This window comes from Echinops telfairi, unplaced genomic scaffold (genome assembly GCF_000313985.2).
Source record: "Echinops telfairi isolate 266 unplaced genomic scaffold, ASM31398v2 ScPeMD7_7418;HRSCAF=8456, whole genome shotgun sequence".
Taxonomy (NCBI): Eukaryota; Metazoa; Chordata; class Mammalia; order Afrosoricida; family Tenrecidae; genus Echinops; species Echinops telfairi.
The window spans coordinates 1,009,446-1,026,635 of NW_022111318.1; the positions used below are offsets into that span (position 1 = coordinate 1,009,446).

At 43.9% G+C, this 17,190-nt stretch overlaps 1 protein-coding gene across 1 annotated transcript in view; it reads right to left on the reverse strand.

Moving 5' to 3' along the window:
- The window catches only part of PGK1 (phosphoglycerate kinase 1), a 26,306-nt gene extending 18,342 nt beyond the window's left edge, over positions 1-7,964 (reverse strand). Inside the window, exon 1 of the mRNA XM_004717638.4 lies at positions 7,782-7,964. Within this exon, the coding sequence (XP_004717695.1) occupies positions 7,782-7,846 (65 nt within the window). The 5' untranslated portion in view covers positions 7,847-7,964. The remainder of the gene's footprint in view (positions 1-7,781) is intronic.
- Between the last annotated feature and the right edge of the window lie 9,226 nt (positions 7,965-17,190).

Below are 17,190 nucleotides of genomic sequence, written 5' to 3' on the forward strand. Positions count from 1 at the left end.
TAATGCTGTGAGAGAATGATAATATCTATCTGCAATGGAATGTCTAGCCACACAATGAAATTCAATTATTACAACTCTTATTCAAATTTATGCACCAAACACAAAAGCTACGGATGAGGAAATTGAAGAATTCTACCAACATCTTCAGTCGGAAATTGACCAAATACGTCATCAAGATGCATTGACAATTATTGGTGATTGGAATGCAAAAGTTGTCAAGAATTTCATCTTGCTTGAATCCACTGTCAATGCTCACGGAAGCAGCAGTCAAGAGATCAAAGGATGCACCACACTGGGGAAATCTGCTGCACAAGACCCCTTTAAAGTGTTGAAAAGCAAGGTTGTACGTTACACTTTGAGGACTAAAGTGCCCCTGACCCAATCCGGGGTATTTTCTATCGTCACATGTGTATGTGAAAGTTGGACACTGAATAAAAAAGACCGAAGAACAACAGATGCATTTGAACTATGGTGTTGGCAAAGAATAGTCAAAGTACCATGACCCGCTAAAAAAAAAAAGTAGATCTGTCTTGGAAGAAGTACAGTCAGAATGCTCCTTAGAGGCAAGGATGACAAAATACGACACCATACATACTTTGGACATGTTATAAGGAGAGACCAATCCCTGGAGAAGGCCATTAAGCTTGGTAAAGTGGAGGCACAAAGGAAAAGAGGAAGGCCCTCAATGAGATGGATTGACACAGTAGCTGCAACAGTGAGCGCAAACGTAAGAACAATTATGAGGATGGTACAGGATTTGGTGGTGTTTCATTCCATTGGACATAGGGTCACTGAATCAGAACCGACCTGACAGCACCTAACAACAGCTGTGTCAAAGTAGTACTGCTCCATACACTTTAAGACTATTGGAATCCTATCACCAAGCCTTTCTTCCAAAGAGTCTGAATTCAAACTGGGAAGCTTCCAGTAGTCAAGTCAACCAGGGATAGTGCCATAAGCATTAGCCATTATTATGTGCCAAAACTTCTCAAACATGTAATTTAAGAGATAAGAATTAAGGTTGCAGATGTACTGGGCCTCAACTCAAGTACTCCCTCAACACAAGAACAGTTTGTTGTAATAATCCAGCATTCTGTGGTGTTCACCTTCCCGACACGTTTGCTGAAGACAAAATGGGTGCTTAAGCAAATATGGTGAAGAAAGTTGATGGTGCCCGGCTATCAAAAGATATAGCGTCTGGGGTCTTAAAGGCTCTAAGATAAACTGGTGGCCATCTAGCTAGGCAACAACAAAGCCCACATGGAAGAAGCACACCAGCCTGTGTGATCCTGAGATGTCCATGGGATCAGGTGTCAGGCATCTAAGACCCTGAAGAAAATCATACCCAATGTGAATGGTGGGTGGGGTGCTATGGAGTAGAGACCCAAAGCCCATCTGTAGACAACTGGACATCCACTCACAGAAGGGTCATAAGGAAGAGATGAGCCAGTCAGGGTGCAGTATAGCAGCGATGAAACACACAACTTTCCTCTGATTCCTTAATGCTCCCTTCTCCCCACTATCATGACCTCAATTCTGCCTTACAAATCGGATTAGACCAGAGCATGCACAATGCTACAGGCAAGAGCCCACAACCTCTCAGGGTCAACAATGAGAGTAGAGATACCAGGAGGACAAGGGGAAGGTGGAGAGATGAACAGCAGAAAGGTGGGTGAAGGGCAACAGAGGACAGATGTAAGATATGAAAATGATAATCTATAACTTAACAAGGGTTCATGAGGGAAGGCAGGAGGGGGGGAAATGAGCTGATATCATTGCCCAAGTAGAAAGAAAATGCTTTGAAAATGATGATGGCAGCATGTGTATAAATGTGCTTGACACAATGGATGATTGTATGGATTGTGATAGGAGATGTAAGAGCCCCTAAGTATTTACTTAAATAGCTTTTTTAAAGATAAGATCAACCATTAATATAAACATCTATTATTACATACTAAGGAAACATAGGGAAGGTATGATCTAGATCAGGGGTCCTCAAACTTTTAAAACGGGGGGCCAGTTCACTGTCCCTCAGACCGTTGGAGGGGCGGACTATAGTTTAAAAAAAAAACTGAACAAATTCCTATACACACTGCACATATCTTATTTTGAAGTAAAAAAACAAAATGGGCAAAAACACCCGGCGGGCCGGATAAATGTCCTCAGCGGGCCGCGTATTTGAGGACCCCTGATCTAGATCAAAAGATTGCTGTTGCTGTCCTTCACCACAAAGCTCTATCTTTCCTCTAGCATTTTCTCAGACTCCTTCAGTGAGTGATCATGGATATGAGGCTACTTGATTCTGCTTCTAAAGTATCTTCTTTAAATGTCTCAAACAAGATGCTTGCCAGCTTTAAAGTGCACTCCAAAAAAGATCGAATATCCCATTACCATGGGTCATTTTGCCACATGTTGCCTCTCAGAAGGCCAGGTCAAGGCAAGAGGGGACGCACAAGCTAGCCCTTGCAATACTGTTCTCTACCCCAAAGCCCTTACAGAAAGAAACTTGTTTGGACAGAAATACTCAAGCATCTCATCTAGCTAAGGCATCAGCTTACTAAAGAAGCTCAATGTGCACTCTCATTGCCCTCTGAATATCCTCTTCTCTTCATTAGTGGTTACACATTAGGCTGCTAACTGCAGGGTCAGCAGTTCAAAACTACCAGCCACTCTGTGGGAGAGAGACAGAGCTTTCCAGTACAGTTAATAGTCTCTCCCAGCCCCGAGGGAAACAACAGAAACATGGGCGAAGGGAAACAGGAGACAGTCTAAGATATGAAAATATTTTATAATTTATCAAGAGTTCACGAGGGTTGAAGGGTAGGGGAAGGAGGGGAAAAAAGAGGAAATGATACCAACAAAATGTTTTGAAAATGATGGCAACATATGTACAACTGTGCTTGATACAACTGATGTATGGATTGTTTTAAGAGCTGTAAGAGCCCCAATAAAGTTATTATAAATAAATATATGAGTTAATCTCAGAAACTCAGAGGCAGTTCTATCCTGTCCTATAGGATCACTATCAGTTGGCACGGACACAATAGTCCGTGAGTTCATCTAGATTTTCAACAGCTAATTTAGCCTCTCCTATGACAAGCCCTGGTGGTGTAGTGGTTACACATTGGGCTGCGATCCGCATGGTTGGCATTTCAGAACGAGGCTTTCTACTCCCTTAAAGAGTTAGGGTCTCAAAAACCCACAGGCAGGGGTAGGTCTACCCTGTCTTATAGGGTTGCTATGAATTCAAATCAACTCGATAGTGAGTTTGGTTTATGGTTTGGTGAGAAGCAGAGGACCGCAGCTTCATTTGTAATAGCCCAAAACTAGAAGCAACTCACATGGTCTTTAGTGGGTAAAATGGTTACGCAAACTGTGGTATGTCTACAGCATGGAATACTACTCAGCCATAAGAAATGAACTACTAAGGTACACAACAGCTTGGATGAATCTTGAGGGAATTGTGTTAAGTGGAAAATGCTGACCTCAAACATCCAGTTATATAACATTTTTGAGAATAACAAAATTTTAGAAATGCAAGGCCAGGTGTTAGGGGCAAAATGCCATTGGGGAGTGAGGAGAGAAGTAGCTGTGGCTATAAAGCATTGGCAGAGGGAAATCTTTGTGGTGATAAAACAGTTCTGCATCTTGATTGCAGTGGTGTTTACAAAAACCTATGCGACAGAATGTCAGAATTATAGAAATACCTTGTATGATGTCAATGTCCTGGTTTCGCATTATACTGAAGGAAACAGGGTGAATTAAACACACTACCTTTCATCATTAACTTTGCAAACACCCCCACCAAACACCAATTTGTTTAGTATTGATTTATTTAGTTGGACTCACTCACTGAGTGATTGGGTCGATTCTGTCTCAGTGACCCTACAGCACCTGGTAGAACTGCCTCCTTGTGGGTTTCTGAGACTGTACATCTGTACAGAAAAAAGCCTCTTTCTCCCAAGGAGTGGTTGATGGCTTCAAACTGCTGACCCTGTGGTTAGCAGCCCAATCCATAACCAGCACTTCTTCTTAGTTGGAATAGTAATATTATTTATCTAGCATCTGAAATATCTGGAGTCCAGACCAGTTCCATTTAAAAGCACTTAAATACCCACAATTGCTAGGTATAAAAATGGAATTAAAAATAATAGTGGGACCTACTGCCACCAAGAAAGTTAAGCTAGTAGCAGAGCTAAACCTTTGGACCAGAGTCCCTTTGCTGAGAAACTTCTAGACCTCAGGGAAGCTTGATGACAAGGACTTTTGCCCAGAGCTGACAGATATATAAATCCTTCCCCTGGAACTGGAATCGTGTTACTGCAAAAGACAAATTTTTGTTTGTTAAAACCAAAATAATAGAAAAAATAATGGGATTTTTCCACAAGCTTTTGAAGCTCCATCGTATGGCACAACGGCTAATGACAGATTGGAACCCACCACTGGAGAAGGGACCCGGTGATCTGCTATTGTAGAGATTATGTCCTAGGAAACCCCATGGAACAGTTCTATTTCGTCAGACAGGGTCACTGTGAGTCTGAATCAAACCAATAGCATGCCACAGTAACACACAGGTATAAAAAGTCTTTTAAATTCCTTCTCTGCTCAGTTTTACCTGTTTTTCTTTTCACTACTTCAAGGCTGTTGTTTTAACAGGTTACAACAAGTTAGAGAAAAACATTCAATTTGAAAAAAAACAGGGGAGCAGGCAAAAGGGAAGTGTTCTAAAAGAAGGCAAACAGGCAACCTGTGGGAGAAGAAAGGAAATGACATTGCAAAAATAGGCAGTGACATTGCAAAAATAGGCAGAACGTTTGCTTCTGCAAACTGTAAAGGGTTGAAAACCAGAATATTTTAAAAATTAGGTGGAATCAGCCAGAGATTTCTACCTAAGTTTCCTCAACAAATCAGTCATTTTCCTTTTGCAATGCAAACCAGGGGAGGAGAAATTCAGCAGACAGCAGATTACCTTTCACAAGACAGAGAAACTTAAGAAGCCCCTGCTCAGGAGTCCCCATTTCTGAAACACTGCCCACCGCCACCACTTAAGGTCAGGAAAACAAAATGGGATTGTGCTGACCCTGCAAAGCCGTCTTGGCTCTTCCAAAAAGTAGCTGCATAGTTTGTGTGGCACTCTACTCAAAGAAGATACATTAATGATCGGGAACAAAGTAACTATCCTCAACCTTTTCCACCCCACTCCCCCACCTCTCAGTCCAAGAAAAATATAATTTATCCAAGATTACTGGGTGGGGAAGTACCAATCCCAAGCTTCAGCAGAAAAGGAATCTGTGGCACTATGTTCGAGTGTTTAGAAAATCTGGTTGGGAGCCACGGTAGAAATATGAGGCTTTCTAAACCCATGAAGAGGTAAGAATCTTGGAAACCCACAGGAACAGTTCTACCCTGGCTCTACAGGGTCACCATGCATCAAAATGGACTCGAAGGCAGGCATGATGTCCCACCTGTTTTCTTTCACTTGGTGCATGCACCTGGAAAGGTCAAACATGGCCTCGGGCACCGTGGAGATGGGAGAAAATAACTATGAGCAGGTTGCAAACAACTATCTACCTATCCTTTGTTTTCAAATGAGCTAATGTAACCAAGCATCCCCGGTCATCCTGTCAGATAAGCTTTGGGCTGCTCACTGCCAATGCCAGCAGCTCACTCTGCGGAAGATGAGGCTATCTGCTTCCATTAAAAAATACAGCATTGGAAACCCTACATAGGGTCTCTAAGAGCTGAAATCAAGTTGATGGCAGGGGCGAGGGGTGGGGGGGGGGGGGGGACGGGACACACCCAACAGCCAGGCAAAAAGTTTCATTCTATTATACATAAGGGTCATGGGGAGTCAGAGACGTCTCAAAGACAACTAATACCTTCCCTGAGAGTTGTCTGAGGGCCTACCTACTCACTGCCATTAAGTTGATTCCAACCCTTAAGAGACCCTATAGAACAGAGTAGAACTATTACCTTGGATTCCAGCTGTAAATCTTTACAGAAGTTAACAGCCTTGTCTTTCTCCTGCAGAGTGGCTGGTGGATTCCAACCTCCAACCTCCAACCTTTCAGTAAGCAGCCCAACACTTAACCCACTGCACCACCAGGGGTCCTCAGGGAGCCACAGGGGACCCTTTTCTAAGATGCCCCTGATTACTACTCTGTCCAGATTACAAAGGCTCATGTCATTTGGGAAAATGTGGACATGGCTCTTGGATTCTTCCAATTATCACCACAGCAAAGCAACCTCACATTGGCCATAATGAAAATGCAGGCAAAGGGGGAGCTACATGAACCTTTAGCATACCCATACAGCTCTCTAACTCAAAAGTGCCCTGATGTGTTTAAGGCTATGGTAAAAGGAAATCCCCTAGTAGCTCGTGTATCTATTAACCTCCAAAAGGTGCCCTGGCTTGAACTGGCACAAATTGGGAAAGGAGCTGGATCATACTATACAAGTACATGTCTGCCTATCAAATAACCACTTCCCCAAATGGACAAGACTGCAGAGTGTTATAATACAAATACTTACGGCCCACAAAACCACCACCCTTGGATCCTGTCAAGTTATATAAACAATCAAGTTACTATCCTCCTGCACTGTACTCCTGGCATGCACATAATGCCCACCCATACCCAGTTCTGGGAGAGAAAAGAGAAGCCACGTTGGGAAAGTGACCAGGGCTCTACATGTATAGAGTACATGCAGGAGCCCGCCTCACTTTTAATATCCTGCTTCCGTAGGGTGGGGCTGGAAGATTACTAAGAGCAACAGCTAAACCTGGCCCTACCTACCATTATTCAGCATGGGTAACAATCCTGATGCAAGAAACCCCATGGCCAGGAGTCCAAGAGGCAAAATAGCACAGTTACATAAGCTCTAGTGTGTCCTACCCTCCCTCCCCCCTCAACTCTCTACTCATTGCCCTCTATGGGTTCTGACTCATAGTGAGCTTTCCGGGCAGATTTTGAGAAGCTGTGACTCTCGATGGAAAGCAAACTGCCATATTTCTCACTTCCCGTGGAGGGGGGCTGGTGGGTTGGAACCTCCAACCTTTCGGTTAGCACAGCGCTTTAACCACTGGGCCGCATGGTTGCTTCTCCATCTTTAAAAGCCAACCTGCCACTGAGGCCATTCTGGCCCATGGCGACCCTTTAGGGCAGAGTAGGACTGATTTCTGCGGCTGTAAATGACGAATGCGGCCTGTCACATCTTTCTCCAGGGCAGGGAGGGGCTGATGGGGTCCAAATGCACACCTTGAGGTTAGCCGCCCACTTCGCCACCAGCACTCCCCCAACTCTTCAGGTGGGCTCAATCCTTAACATTTTAATCAGTTTCCCAACCTCTGGGGGTAAGATTTCCTTCTGAAAAGAAAGCTCAGAAATATGGGTCCGTTGCTCAAAGTCTGAGATGGTCTAGAGCAGTGGGGGAAGGGAAATGACCTCTCAAGGTCCCTTCCACGGGCCTAGTGATTTGTTACGGTACTGGGCCCCATACCTCACTGACTGGGACCTGGAGGAAACAGGAATCAGAAAAGGCAAGAAAAAAAAAATGGGTCCCGTCCTTGTGAGCCCTTCCTTGGTGTGATCCACCCACCACAAGGCGACTATGGCTCGCTTTGGGGGCTGATGCAAAGGATCAAACCCCTGGCCCAGCCTCAGCCACGCAGAGGACCCCGCGCCCTGCAAGCCTCGTGCCCCTGGGACCGAACGGAAAATTAAAACAACTTTGGGACACAGCCAGCCAACTCTGCCCGGGGTCAATCAAGCACGTACAATTACCTCATGACCACCCGCTTCCCTTTCACGTCCAGCTTGTCCAGAGTAAGCTTGTTAGAAAGAGACATCTTGGCAATTCAGCAGTGGCGAGTGGCTTGCAGCTAGGAGGCGGCAGCGTCCGGACACACGACAAGCGAGGAGCACACGGGCAGCGCGTGGAAAGCAGAGCCCTAGCTCACACCGCAGGGCTGCTCCGAAGCTCCGCCCACCGCCCCGCCCCTTCCTGCCCGGAAGCGCTCTGAGCGGAGGGAAGAGCCCCAGCTATTGGCAGGGCCCAGAGGGACCAGAGGCCCGCCATTACTCCAAAGCGTTGTCTGTCTCCAGGGTCTGTCGAGACGTGCAGCTCCCCCTGGTCACGTCCCGCACGCAGCGAGCAGCAGGCAGCCTGGGTGACTTGGGGCTGGAGCCAGGAGGCGGAGCCTCCGGGCATGCTGGTGGAGGGGAGGGGGGCGGGGCGGGGCTGCGGTGAGGAGGAGGAAGAATGGCGAGACCCAAGGCTTGCGCACGCGCCGCCGCCACCCTGTTCCCGCGGAGTCTAAAGCGGCGGACGCGCTGAGCAAAAAGGCTGTCAGTGCTGAAAACACCCCAGAAGAGCCAAGGGTAAAGCGCCACCCCACACCTCGTGGCCTTTCTGACAGCCCTACCAGGATCAATGCAAAAGTCCTCTCCTTTTGGAAATTTTCCGATTTCCTGGCTTCTCAAATGAAAAAGGCAAGGCCAGGTCTCAACCGTTTTTGAATTAAAAAATACAAAAATAATGGCTCTAGGTATGACAGTATTGTTATTAGCAAACATAGCTTTCTAATAAGTAATTTAATGTCCATAAAACTCAAAAATAAGTACTGTCATCCACTTTTCAAATGAGGTTTAGTGGTTTCTTCAGGCTCTCAGTTGGTAAGTGGTAGACAGTCCACATCAAAAGTTCATACACTTATTACAAATGTAGTTAGGTTAAAATGTAACACCGTATCATTTGATCTCTCATTTGACCCATTTTAAATTTGTGCCAGTTGTTAATATTTTCTCCTTTTCGATTGAGTTTTTTTTGTTTTATTTTGTCATGGGGTTTCTTGGTTTGTTTGTTTGTTTGTTTCTGTACATGAAATCCTGGATAGGCACATCTACAGAAACAGTAGCTGGATTAATGGTTTCTTAGGAGGCCTGGTGGCATAGTGCTTGCACACGACTGCTCATTACCAGGTCAGCCATTGGAAATCACCAGCTGCTCCATGGCAGATAGATGAGGCTGTCTACTCCTGTAAAGAGGGACAGTGTCGGAACTGTCCCTTTGTCTACCCTTTTCCCTGGGGTCATTATAAATTGGAATTGACTTGATGACAGTGAGTTTGGTCTGAGGGGCATGGCAGAGGTGTTTGGCGGGAAATGGGGAGCTAAGAACAATGAGCACAAGAAAAAAGAAAATGTTCTAAAATCATGGTAATAATTGCATAACTTTTTACTGTGATTGGACTATTGAATTGTATGATATGTAAATTAGGTGAATAAAGCTGTTAAAAATAGTTCATATACTTAGTACTATACTTCCTCTTAAGATATAAATAAGAAAGGAAAAAATTTTTTTAATTTTAAAAAAGATATAGGAAAGTATTAGTTCACAAGACCTTGATATTGAGACACAAGTTGTAAGATAAACATGTCTTTTAACCTGCCAGTGTTCTTCTAGGAAAACTCTTTGGCACATAACTCTTTGGAATTACCTCCAAACCTCCTGGCCTTCCCACAATCATTTCTACATATGCTTCCATTTGGTACTTCTTTTGTGTCTCATGGGTTCTGCCGTCCTTAGAAACAACTCCTTTTGGATAAGCTAGAATAGCAACCAATACCATCAGCAGGGAAAGGAAAGCAAGCAGGCGTTCTGATCACCTGGATTTAATATTGCCAATTATTGAGCACTTATTATACACCTGGAATAGCCGGCAGTGGAGGGAGGTGGAGACAGCTGACCTCCTCTGGCTTCCCTCTTGTCGTGAGACAGAGGACACACACCAACCCTCCACGGTCCATCCTTCTTTACCTGTTTTGACACCAACCATTTCTTTCACACCCCTCTACATCTGTGCCTGGTTCGGTAGTTCATTACAATGGCTACACAGAGCCCAGAAACAATACTCCCAGTTAAGGGTGTTTATTAGAGAAGTGAATAGGTTACAAGTCAAGTTCAGCAAACAGTACGGTTGTAGTAGTCATTGGTCTCCTCAACCAGCAGCCAAGACTCTCTCCGGTCCTCAGCCTCTCAGCCTCATGGTGCCTTGGCCTTTGCTTCCATGAGCCAGGAAGCCAGCCTGCCTGTCACTCTGTCCCATGGTTCCATTGTCTCAGGCCAGTGGAGGAGAAGATCCCCCATGGCCTGGGTGTGGCTCCTCAGTCTCTGTGCCGCATCTGGACTGGGCATCCTCGCTCGTGGATGTGCTCTTCCAAGGTCCCCGGGGTTCCTTTCTCTGCCGCTGCTTCAAAGAGGGCTCATCCTTCTAGGCCAGCGAGCGAGTGGTATCAAAAACGGACAAAGCCCCTCTCTTCGTGTTACACACACCCTATGTGCATGTTGCTGTTAGGTGCCATCAAGCCAGTTCCAACCCATAGTGACCCCAGGCACAGCAGAACGAAACACCGCCCGGTCCTGAGCCAGCCTCACAATTGTTCCTATGCTTGAGGCCATGGTTGCAGCCATTATGTCAGTCCATCTCCTTGAGAACCGCCTTCTTTTCCACTGCCCCTCTACTTTACCAAGCATGATGTCCTTCTGTAAGGACTGGTTTCTCCTGACCACATGTCCAAAATATGTAAGACAAAGTCTCACCATCCTTGCCACTAAGGAACACTCTGGCCGTACTTCTTGCCAGGCAGACTGATTTGTCCTTTTAGCAGCCCATGGTACTTTAATATTCCATTTGCATAGCCTCACCCAATCCTTTGGTGGGAGTAACAGACACTTGGGTTGAAGAGCCATATTTAAAAAGTTCACTCAAAATGTTTTGAAAATGATGGCAATGAATGTACAAAGGTGCTGGATACAATGGGTGTATGTATGTATTGTGATAAGAGCTGCATGAGCCCCCAATAAAATGATTTTAAAACACCCCCAAAAAATAGTTTACTCCCCTACAGTACCACACACTGTACTAAGAGCTAAAAAATAAATCACTTCTATTGACTCTGACTCCTAATGACCCTAAATAGGGTTAAATCTTTACAGGCACAGACAGCCTCATTTTTCTCCCACAGAAAGTCTGGTAGGTTTGAACTGCTGACTTTGCAGTCAGCAGCCCAGTGCCTACAATATACATCAATAAGGCTTTATAGCTTTGTGAAGCTGGTACCATTATTATCTCTATTTTACTTGTGAGAAGATTGAAGCTCAGAATGATCAGCAAGCTTTACTACTACAAATCTGGAAAATGAATACTAGTTAGCCAAGCAGCCACAGATGGAAGGGATCCTAAGACAACACAAAAAAATCAGTTAGAATACTGTTAGAAAATGATGGAGGGAGGGTGGGGTAGAGAGAGGGAACCAATTGCAAGGATCTACATATAACCCCTTCCCTGGGAGATGGACAACAGAAAAGTGGGTGAAGGGAGACATTGGACAGTGTAAGATAAGACAAAATGATAATTTATAAATTATCAAGGGTGCATGAGGGAGGGAGAGGGGGGAAAATGAGGAGCTGATGTCAGGGGCTTAGGTGGAGAGCAAATGTTTTGAGAATGATGAGGGCAATGAATGTACAAATGTGCTTTACACAATTGATGTATGTATGGATTGTGATAAGAGTTGTATGAGCCCAATAAAACGATTTAAAAAAAGAGTTGTATGAGCCCCCAATAAAATGATTTTAAAAAAAGAATACCATTAGAAAATAGAGTGAGGGAAAGACAGGTTTAAAATTATGTTGTTCAGGCAACATAAGTAAATTCTTTAAGCCTAATAACTATGGTAAAGATTTGCTTTTTACTCTAAGAGCATTAACAAGCCATTTGTTGTAATCATTCTTGCCAACTGAAGTCATTCCCCACCCTCTGCCTATTCCGTGCTAACAGAAGCCTGATTTGATTGGGTAGTGGGTCAATGATAAGTATTCAGGGAAGGCAGGCCTATCTCCTAGACCAAAGAAATGAATCATGATTGGCCTAAATTTAGCATAGTAATCCTATTCACGGTATCATGAATTGACCAGTAGGCATTGGCCACATTTGGGCCAAGGAGATGTAAGGGGAAAATCTGATACTCTCTGGAAATGATTACTCTCTGGTAAAAGCAAGAACAGATAGAGATGCCTTTTGCTCCACCCTCCCCACCTCCCTATCCACTATCTTTCTTGGGGTACTGTCAATGAAAAGATCAGGTTTAGTGTTTGCAGTGGTTTCAAAATATGTCCACAAATTATTTGAACTCTTCCTCTCAAAATGTGGAGCCTGATACCAGAACCAAGGTGGTGGAGTAAGAAGCTCCATGTTCCCATCCTCCACAGGGGAAAAAATAAGGCAGGAGAAGATGGTCCTAGTCTCAGCAGAACTCTGGTGAATAGTTAGAATATGACGGCCTACAGAAGGGTAGGAAGACTCTGAGACTCTCGCTGCAAGCTAAAAGCAGCAGTCACATGTCCAGCTTGAAATCTCAGTTTCTGCATCTGCAGTGAGTAGATCATACTTTATTAAAAGAGCACCAAAGGAAAGGGCTTATATCTGTGTCATCGTGAGAGGTACTTAGGAGAAGCAGCAGGTATAACTCGAGTCATTGTAAAGGAACTGAGAAGCCAAAGCTCCTGGGGCAAAGGAGAATGATTGAACACTATGGTTAAAATCATGGGCAAGAATGCCCTTGGGATATTGGGGCCTTTAAGGGCACCTGAATGTGTATGATTTCAGGAACCAAATTCATGCTCAGAGCAAGAAACATACCCAGAAAGATGTGAGGTAATCCTGCATATTTCTCCTTGTGCAACTTTCCTGTCTCAGTATAAAGCCAGCATAGAGCCAATCTGCAAAAAGACTACAAGTTTTGGTCCCCCACCCCCCACCCCTCACCAAAAAACAATAGTTTCCTTTGTTTCTGCAAAAAATAGGTTGGGAAAGTTACTGAGCTAATGTACTATTACAGTTTTCAAAAAAAATAGAATAAAAGAAAAGAAAAAAGAGAGGAAGAAGGAGAGATGAAAAATAACAAGAAAGTACAATCCAGTAAACACTGAACACAGTTCTGGAAATACTGTATTGAAATGTTCTATTTTTTTTAATCCAAGACATAGAAAATCCAAGCTATAGAAACATGGATGGGGGAACTATATGTGACCTCCTCCCCGGGGGACGGACAACAGAGGAGTGGCTGAAGGGAGACGTCAGACAGGGCAAGATATGACAAAATAGCAATTTATAAACTATCAAGGGCTCATGAGGGAGGGGAGAGCGGAGAGGGAGGGGAAAATGGGGACCTAATGCCGGGGGTTTAACTGGAGAGGAAACGTTTTGAGAATGATGAGGGCAATGAATGTACAAATGCGCTTTACACAATTGATGTGTGTATGGATTGTGATAAGAGTTGTATGAGACCCTAATAAAATGATTAAAAAGAAAAGAAAAAAAGAGCTGTAAGACCCCCCAATAAAATGATCTTTAAATAAATAAAAAGAAACATGGATGGATGACTAATTCAAAGGAACAAAATAAATCAACATAAACCATCCCTAAGGAAAACCAAACATTGGACCTACTGGATATACATTTTAGTAGAGCTATATGTAAATATTCTCAAGGAACTAAGAGAAAATAAAGAAAGCAAACAAAATGAAAATACTAACTCAAAACTCACTGCCATTCACTGCCTTTAAATCAATTCTAACTCACAGAGCCTCTAAAGTACACAAAAGAGCTGCCCCTGTAGGATTCTGAGATTGTAAATCTTTACAAGAGTAGAAACCCTCATCTTTCTCAGTTTCCACCTGCTGACCTTTCAGTTAGGAGCCAGTGCATAACCCACTGCACCATCAGGGTTGCTGAAAATACTAAAGAGCTATTAAAAGAAGCAAAGCATGAGGTGTCGATGGGATCAGGTAGCAGGCATCAGAAGACCACAAACAAACAAACCACATTGTTGAGGACAGGGGTGGTTGGAGCAGAGAGCCCAAACCCATCTGTAGACAATGGGACATCCCTCACAGAAGGGTCACAAGGAAGGGATGAGTCAACCAGGGTGTAGTATAGCACCAATGAAACACACAATATTCTTCTGCTCCTTGAGACTTCCTCACCCCCCACTATCATGACCCCAGTCCTGCCTGTACATAGGTACAGATAAGAGATAAGGGTACACAACACACAGAATCCAAGAACAGGAATGGGAGTAGGGATACCAAGAGAATAAGGAGAAGGTGGGGAGACGAGAGGAGGAAGGGGGAACCGATAGCAATGATCGACACATAACACACACACATACCCCAGGGGGACAAACAACAGAAACCATAGGAGAAGGGAGACAGCGGTAGGTGTAAGATATGAAAAGAATAATTTATAATTTATCAAGGGGTCACAAGGGGGAGGAGGGAGGGAACAAAGAGGAGCTCAATAGAACCAAGGGCTCAATAGAAAGTAAATGTTTAGAAAATAATGATGGCAACATATGTACAAATATGTTTGATACAATTGATGTATGAATTGTTATAAGAGCTGTAAGAGCCCCCAATAAAATCATTTATTTAAAAAGGGGGGGAGTTAGTCTCAGAAACCCACAGGGACAGTTCTACCCTGTCCTAAAGGGTTGCTGTGAGTCAGAAATAAATAACCCAATGCCAATGAGAGGGAGACCGGGGAGAAGACTATTGCCATAATCCAGATATGAGGAGTTGGGTATTAAATCAAGGTAGTGGCTGTTGAAGAGCTTGAGATATTCAAAGAACGTGAAAGCAAATGTTATTTATGTTAAATGCTCAACTCTATTAGAAACCGGGTTTAATGTTACATTTTAACTGCATTCAAATAGTGCGAAACCATGAATAAACGAAACTTGTAGTTTTAAGATTCTAAAAAGAAAGAAAAGAAAGGGACCACAGAAGAACTGATGCATTTGAATTATGGTGTTGGCAAAGACTATTGGATATAGTATGGACTACCAGAACAATTCTTTCGTGGAAGAACAGTTGAAATGTTCCTTAGAAGCAAGGACGGTGAGACTTCATCTCCTGTACTTTGGAGAGGTTATCAGGAATGACTAGTCCCTGGGGAAGGACATCGTGCTTGTTAAAGAAAGGGTCAGCAAAAAAGGAAGAACCTCAATGAGGTGGATTGACACAGTGGCTGCAACAAGGAGCTCAAGCATAGGAAAGAATATGAGGATGGTCTAGGACCAGGCAGTATTTCATTCCATTGTTCAAAGGCTCACTATGAATTGGAACCAACTCAATGACACCTTACAACAAATACAGGTGCAAACAGTAACAGCCCCACCACCACCACCACGCACACACAAATTCACTTTCAGTTGAATTCCTATACTTTAGAATAGTTTTAGATTGTAAAACTGAAAAGCACTGCTAAAATCTCACTTCTTTGAGATAAAATTCAGTTGCATGCTCAATTTAAGCTTCTCAGTCAAAAAAAGCATAAAAATGCAGCCAATTAAGTGCAATTTCTCGCCCATTTGGCCAGGGTATTTCAAGGACGTTCTTCCCAAGAAGACAAGAAATTTGTGGTGCCTTCCAATTGTTCTTGCCTAGCTTAATGTCCACGTTGGAGTTTCAAACTATGTCAACAGAGCCTGCACTTAAGGGGCCAGGTACTTGGCAGCCCTCACTGCCACTGGCATAGTCTTTTTATACAGGTCATTTCTCTTATCACTAAAGCATGACTTGAAGTTTTCTTAAGAGGCAGATCTGCGAAAGATTAAGGAAAGATTATGTTGGAGACCCAAACCATGATATGTGGGTGAGGTAGTTAGTTTATTGGGCCAACCTGGCCAATAAACACATGTGGGGTTAATTGTAGGGCGGAGGGATAAATGGCTCGGTGAGCCTCGCCTTTCGAGTACTAGGGTCTCTTGCTTTGTGGTGGTCAGACCAGGGTGCAGCTGCCTTAGCCAGTTCCCTGCTTCAGCTGGCAAGGCTCACTTCCTGCAAGACATCCCCAAGGAGAAGCCATGTGGACCTATCATGATGCAGCCCTGGGTGCTGGAGCAGCTGTGTGGAGACCCCTGCCAGCACTGAGATATTTACACATTCACTAACTTGGCTTTTCTCCTGCAGTCGGCATCATTGCTTGTGTTTTGTGAGATGGAGGAGAACTTGGTGGATTGGTGTCGGACATATGGGTTAATGTTGGACTTGTGGGCTTGGGCAGCACTGGGTTGGGGTGTTTTCTTGACGTGCACTTACTGTTCATATAAAACTCTCTCTTATAAATGAGTTTCTGTGGATTTGTTTCTCTAAAGTACCCAGACTAACACAGTGGGTCTCTTGTCAGACTAAAAGGCAATTATCTTTCAGGATCCTGATTATAACAAGAATATAGGCTGGCCACTTAGGGAAGCCATAAGTCATGGTCTAACAATGTCCTCTACATATATGGTTCAGCCATCTGCTGGAAAACATTTAGAGACATTTCTGGGAAAGCTTTTCATTTTCAAGGAATTGCTGCACTTTTTCTTTTCCTCTGAAGAGAAGAATGAGGAGGAGGTTCCTGGAGGAAAATCAAAGCCTCCTGATGAACGGAATTAGAAGATTTCAAATCATCCGTGCTCTTGGTGTTAAGTACTGACCCAGCAGGAGCATCCGATTTCTTTTCTTTTGATTTAGGTCCAGTTAAACAGAGATGTTGCCTTTGCGGCCCTTCTTCCCAATGTTGGTGGTGCATCCACCAACAGGCACATGTCCTTCCTTCATGTTCTGAGCCTGACTGACAGCTTCTTGAGGGTGTTCTGAGGACCTCGAATTTTCCGAAGGGGCCTCGCCTGCTTGAGCAGGTGTCCATGCAGCAAGACTGGAACTTGGGTGCCATCTTGTTACTCAGCATTTTCACTTATCCCAGTTACTCCCTATTTTTGTTTCCATTCTTCCTTCTTTCCTAACTATTCTGAACTTCGTCCTTGGATAAATGCTGTCATTTTTTATAGTAAATGTTTGATTGTTCTAACGTGTGCATATTTCATACCTTATAAATCGGTGTTTTAAAACCTGTGTATTACTTAGTTGAAATTTGAACCGTGGGAGTGAGCTTATTTACAGACCCTAGGGGTGAGGTGACTAAGGGTTATAGTCTCAGGAAAGAGTTCCACCGGTCTTAATCTGACCAGTAAACCTGGTATTTTTTGTTCAAATTTTTTGTTTCAGATCTTTCTCCCATTCTATCCGGGATCCTGGAATGTGAACACTTTCAGAACAATTGGTAGTGGTGACCAGGCACCA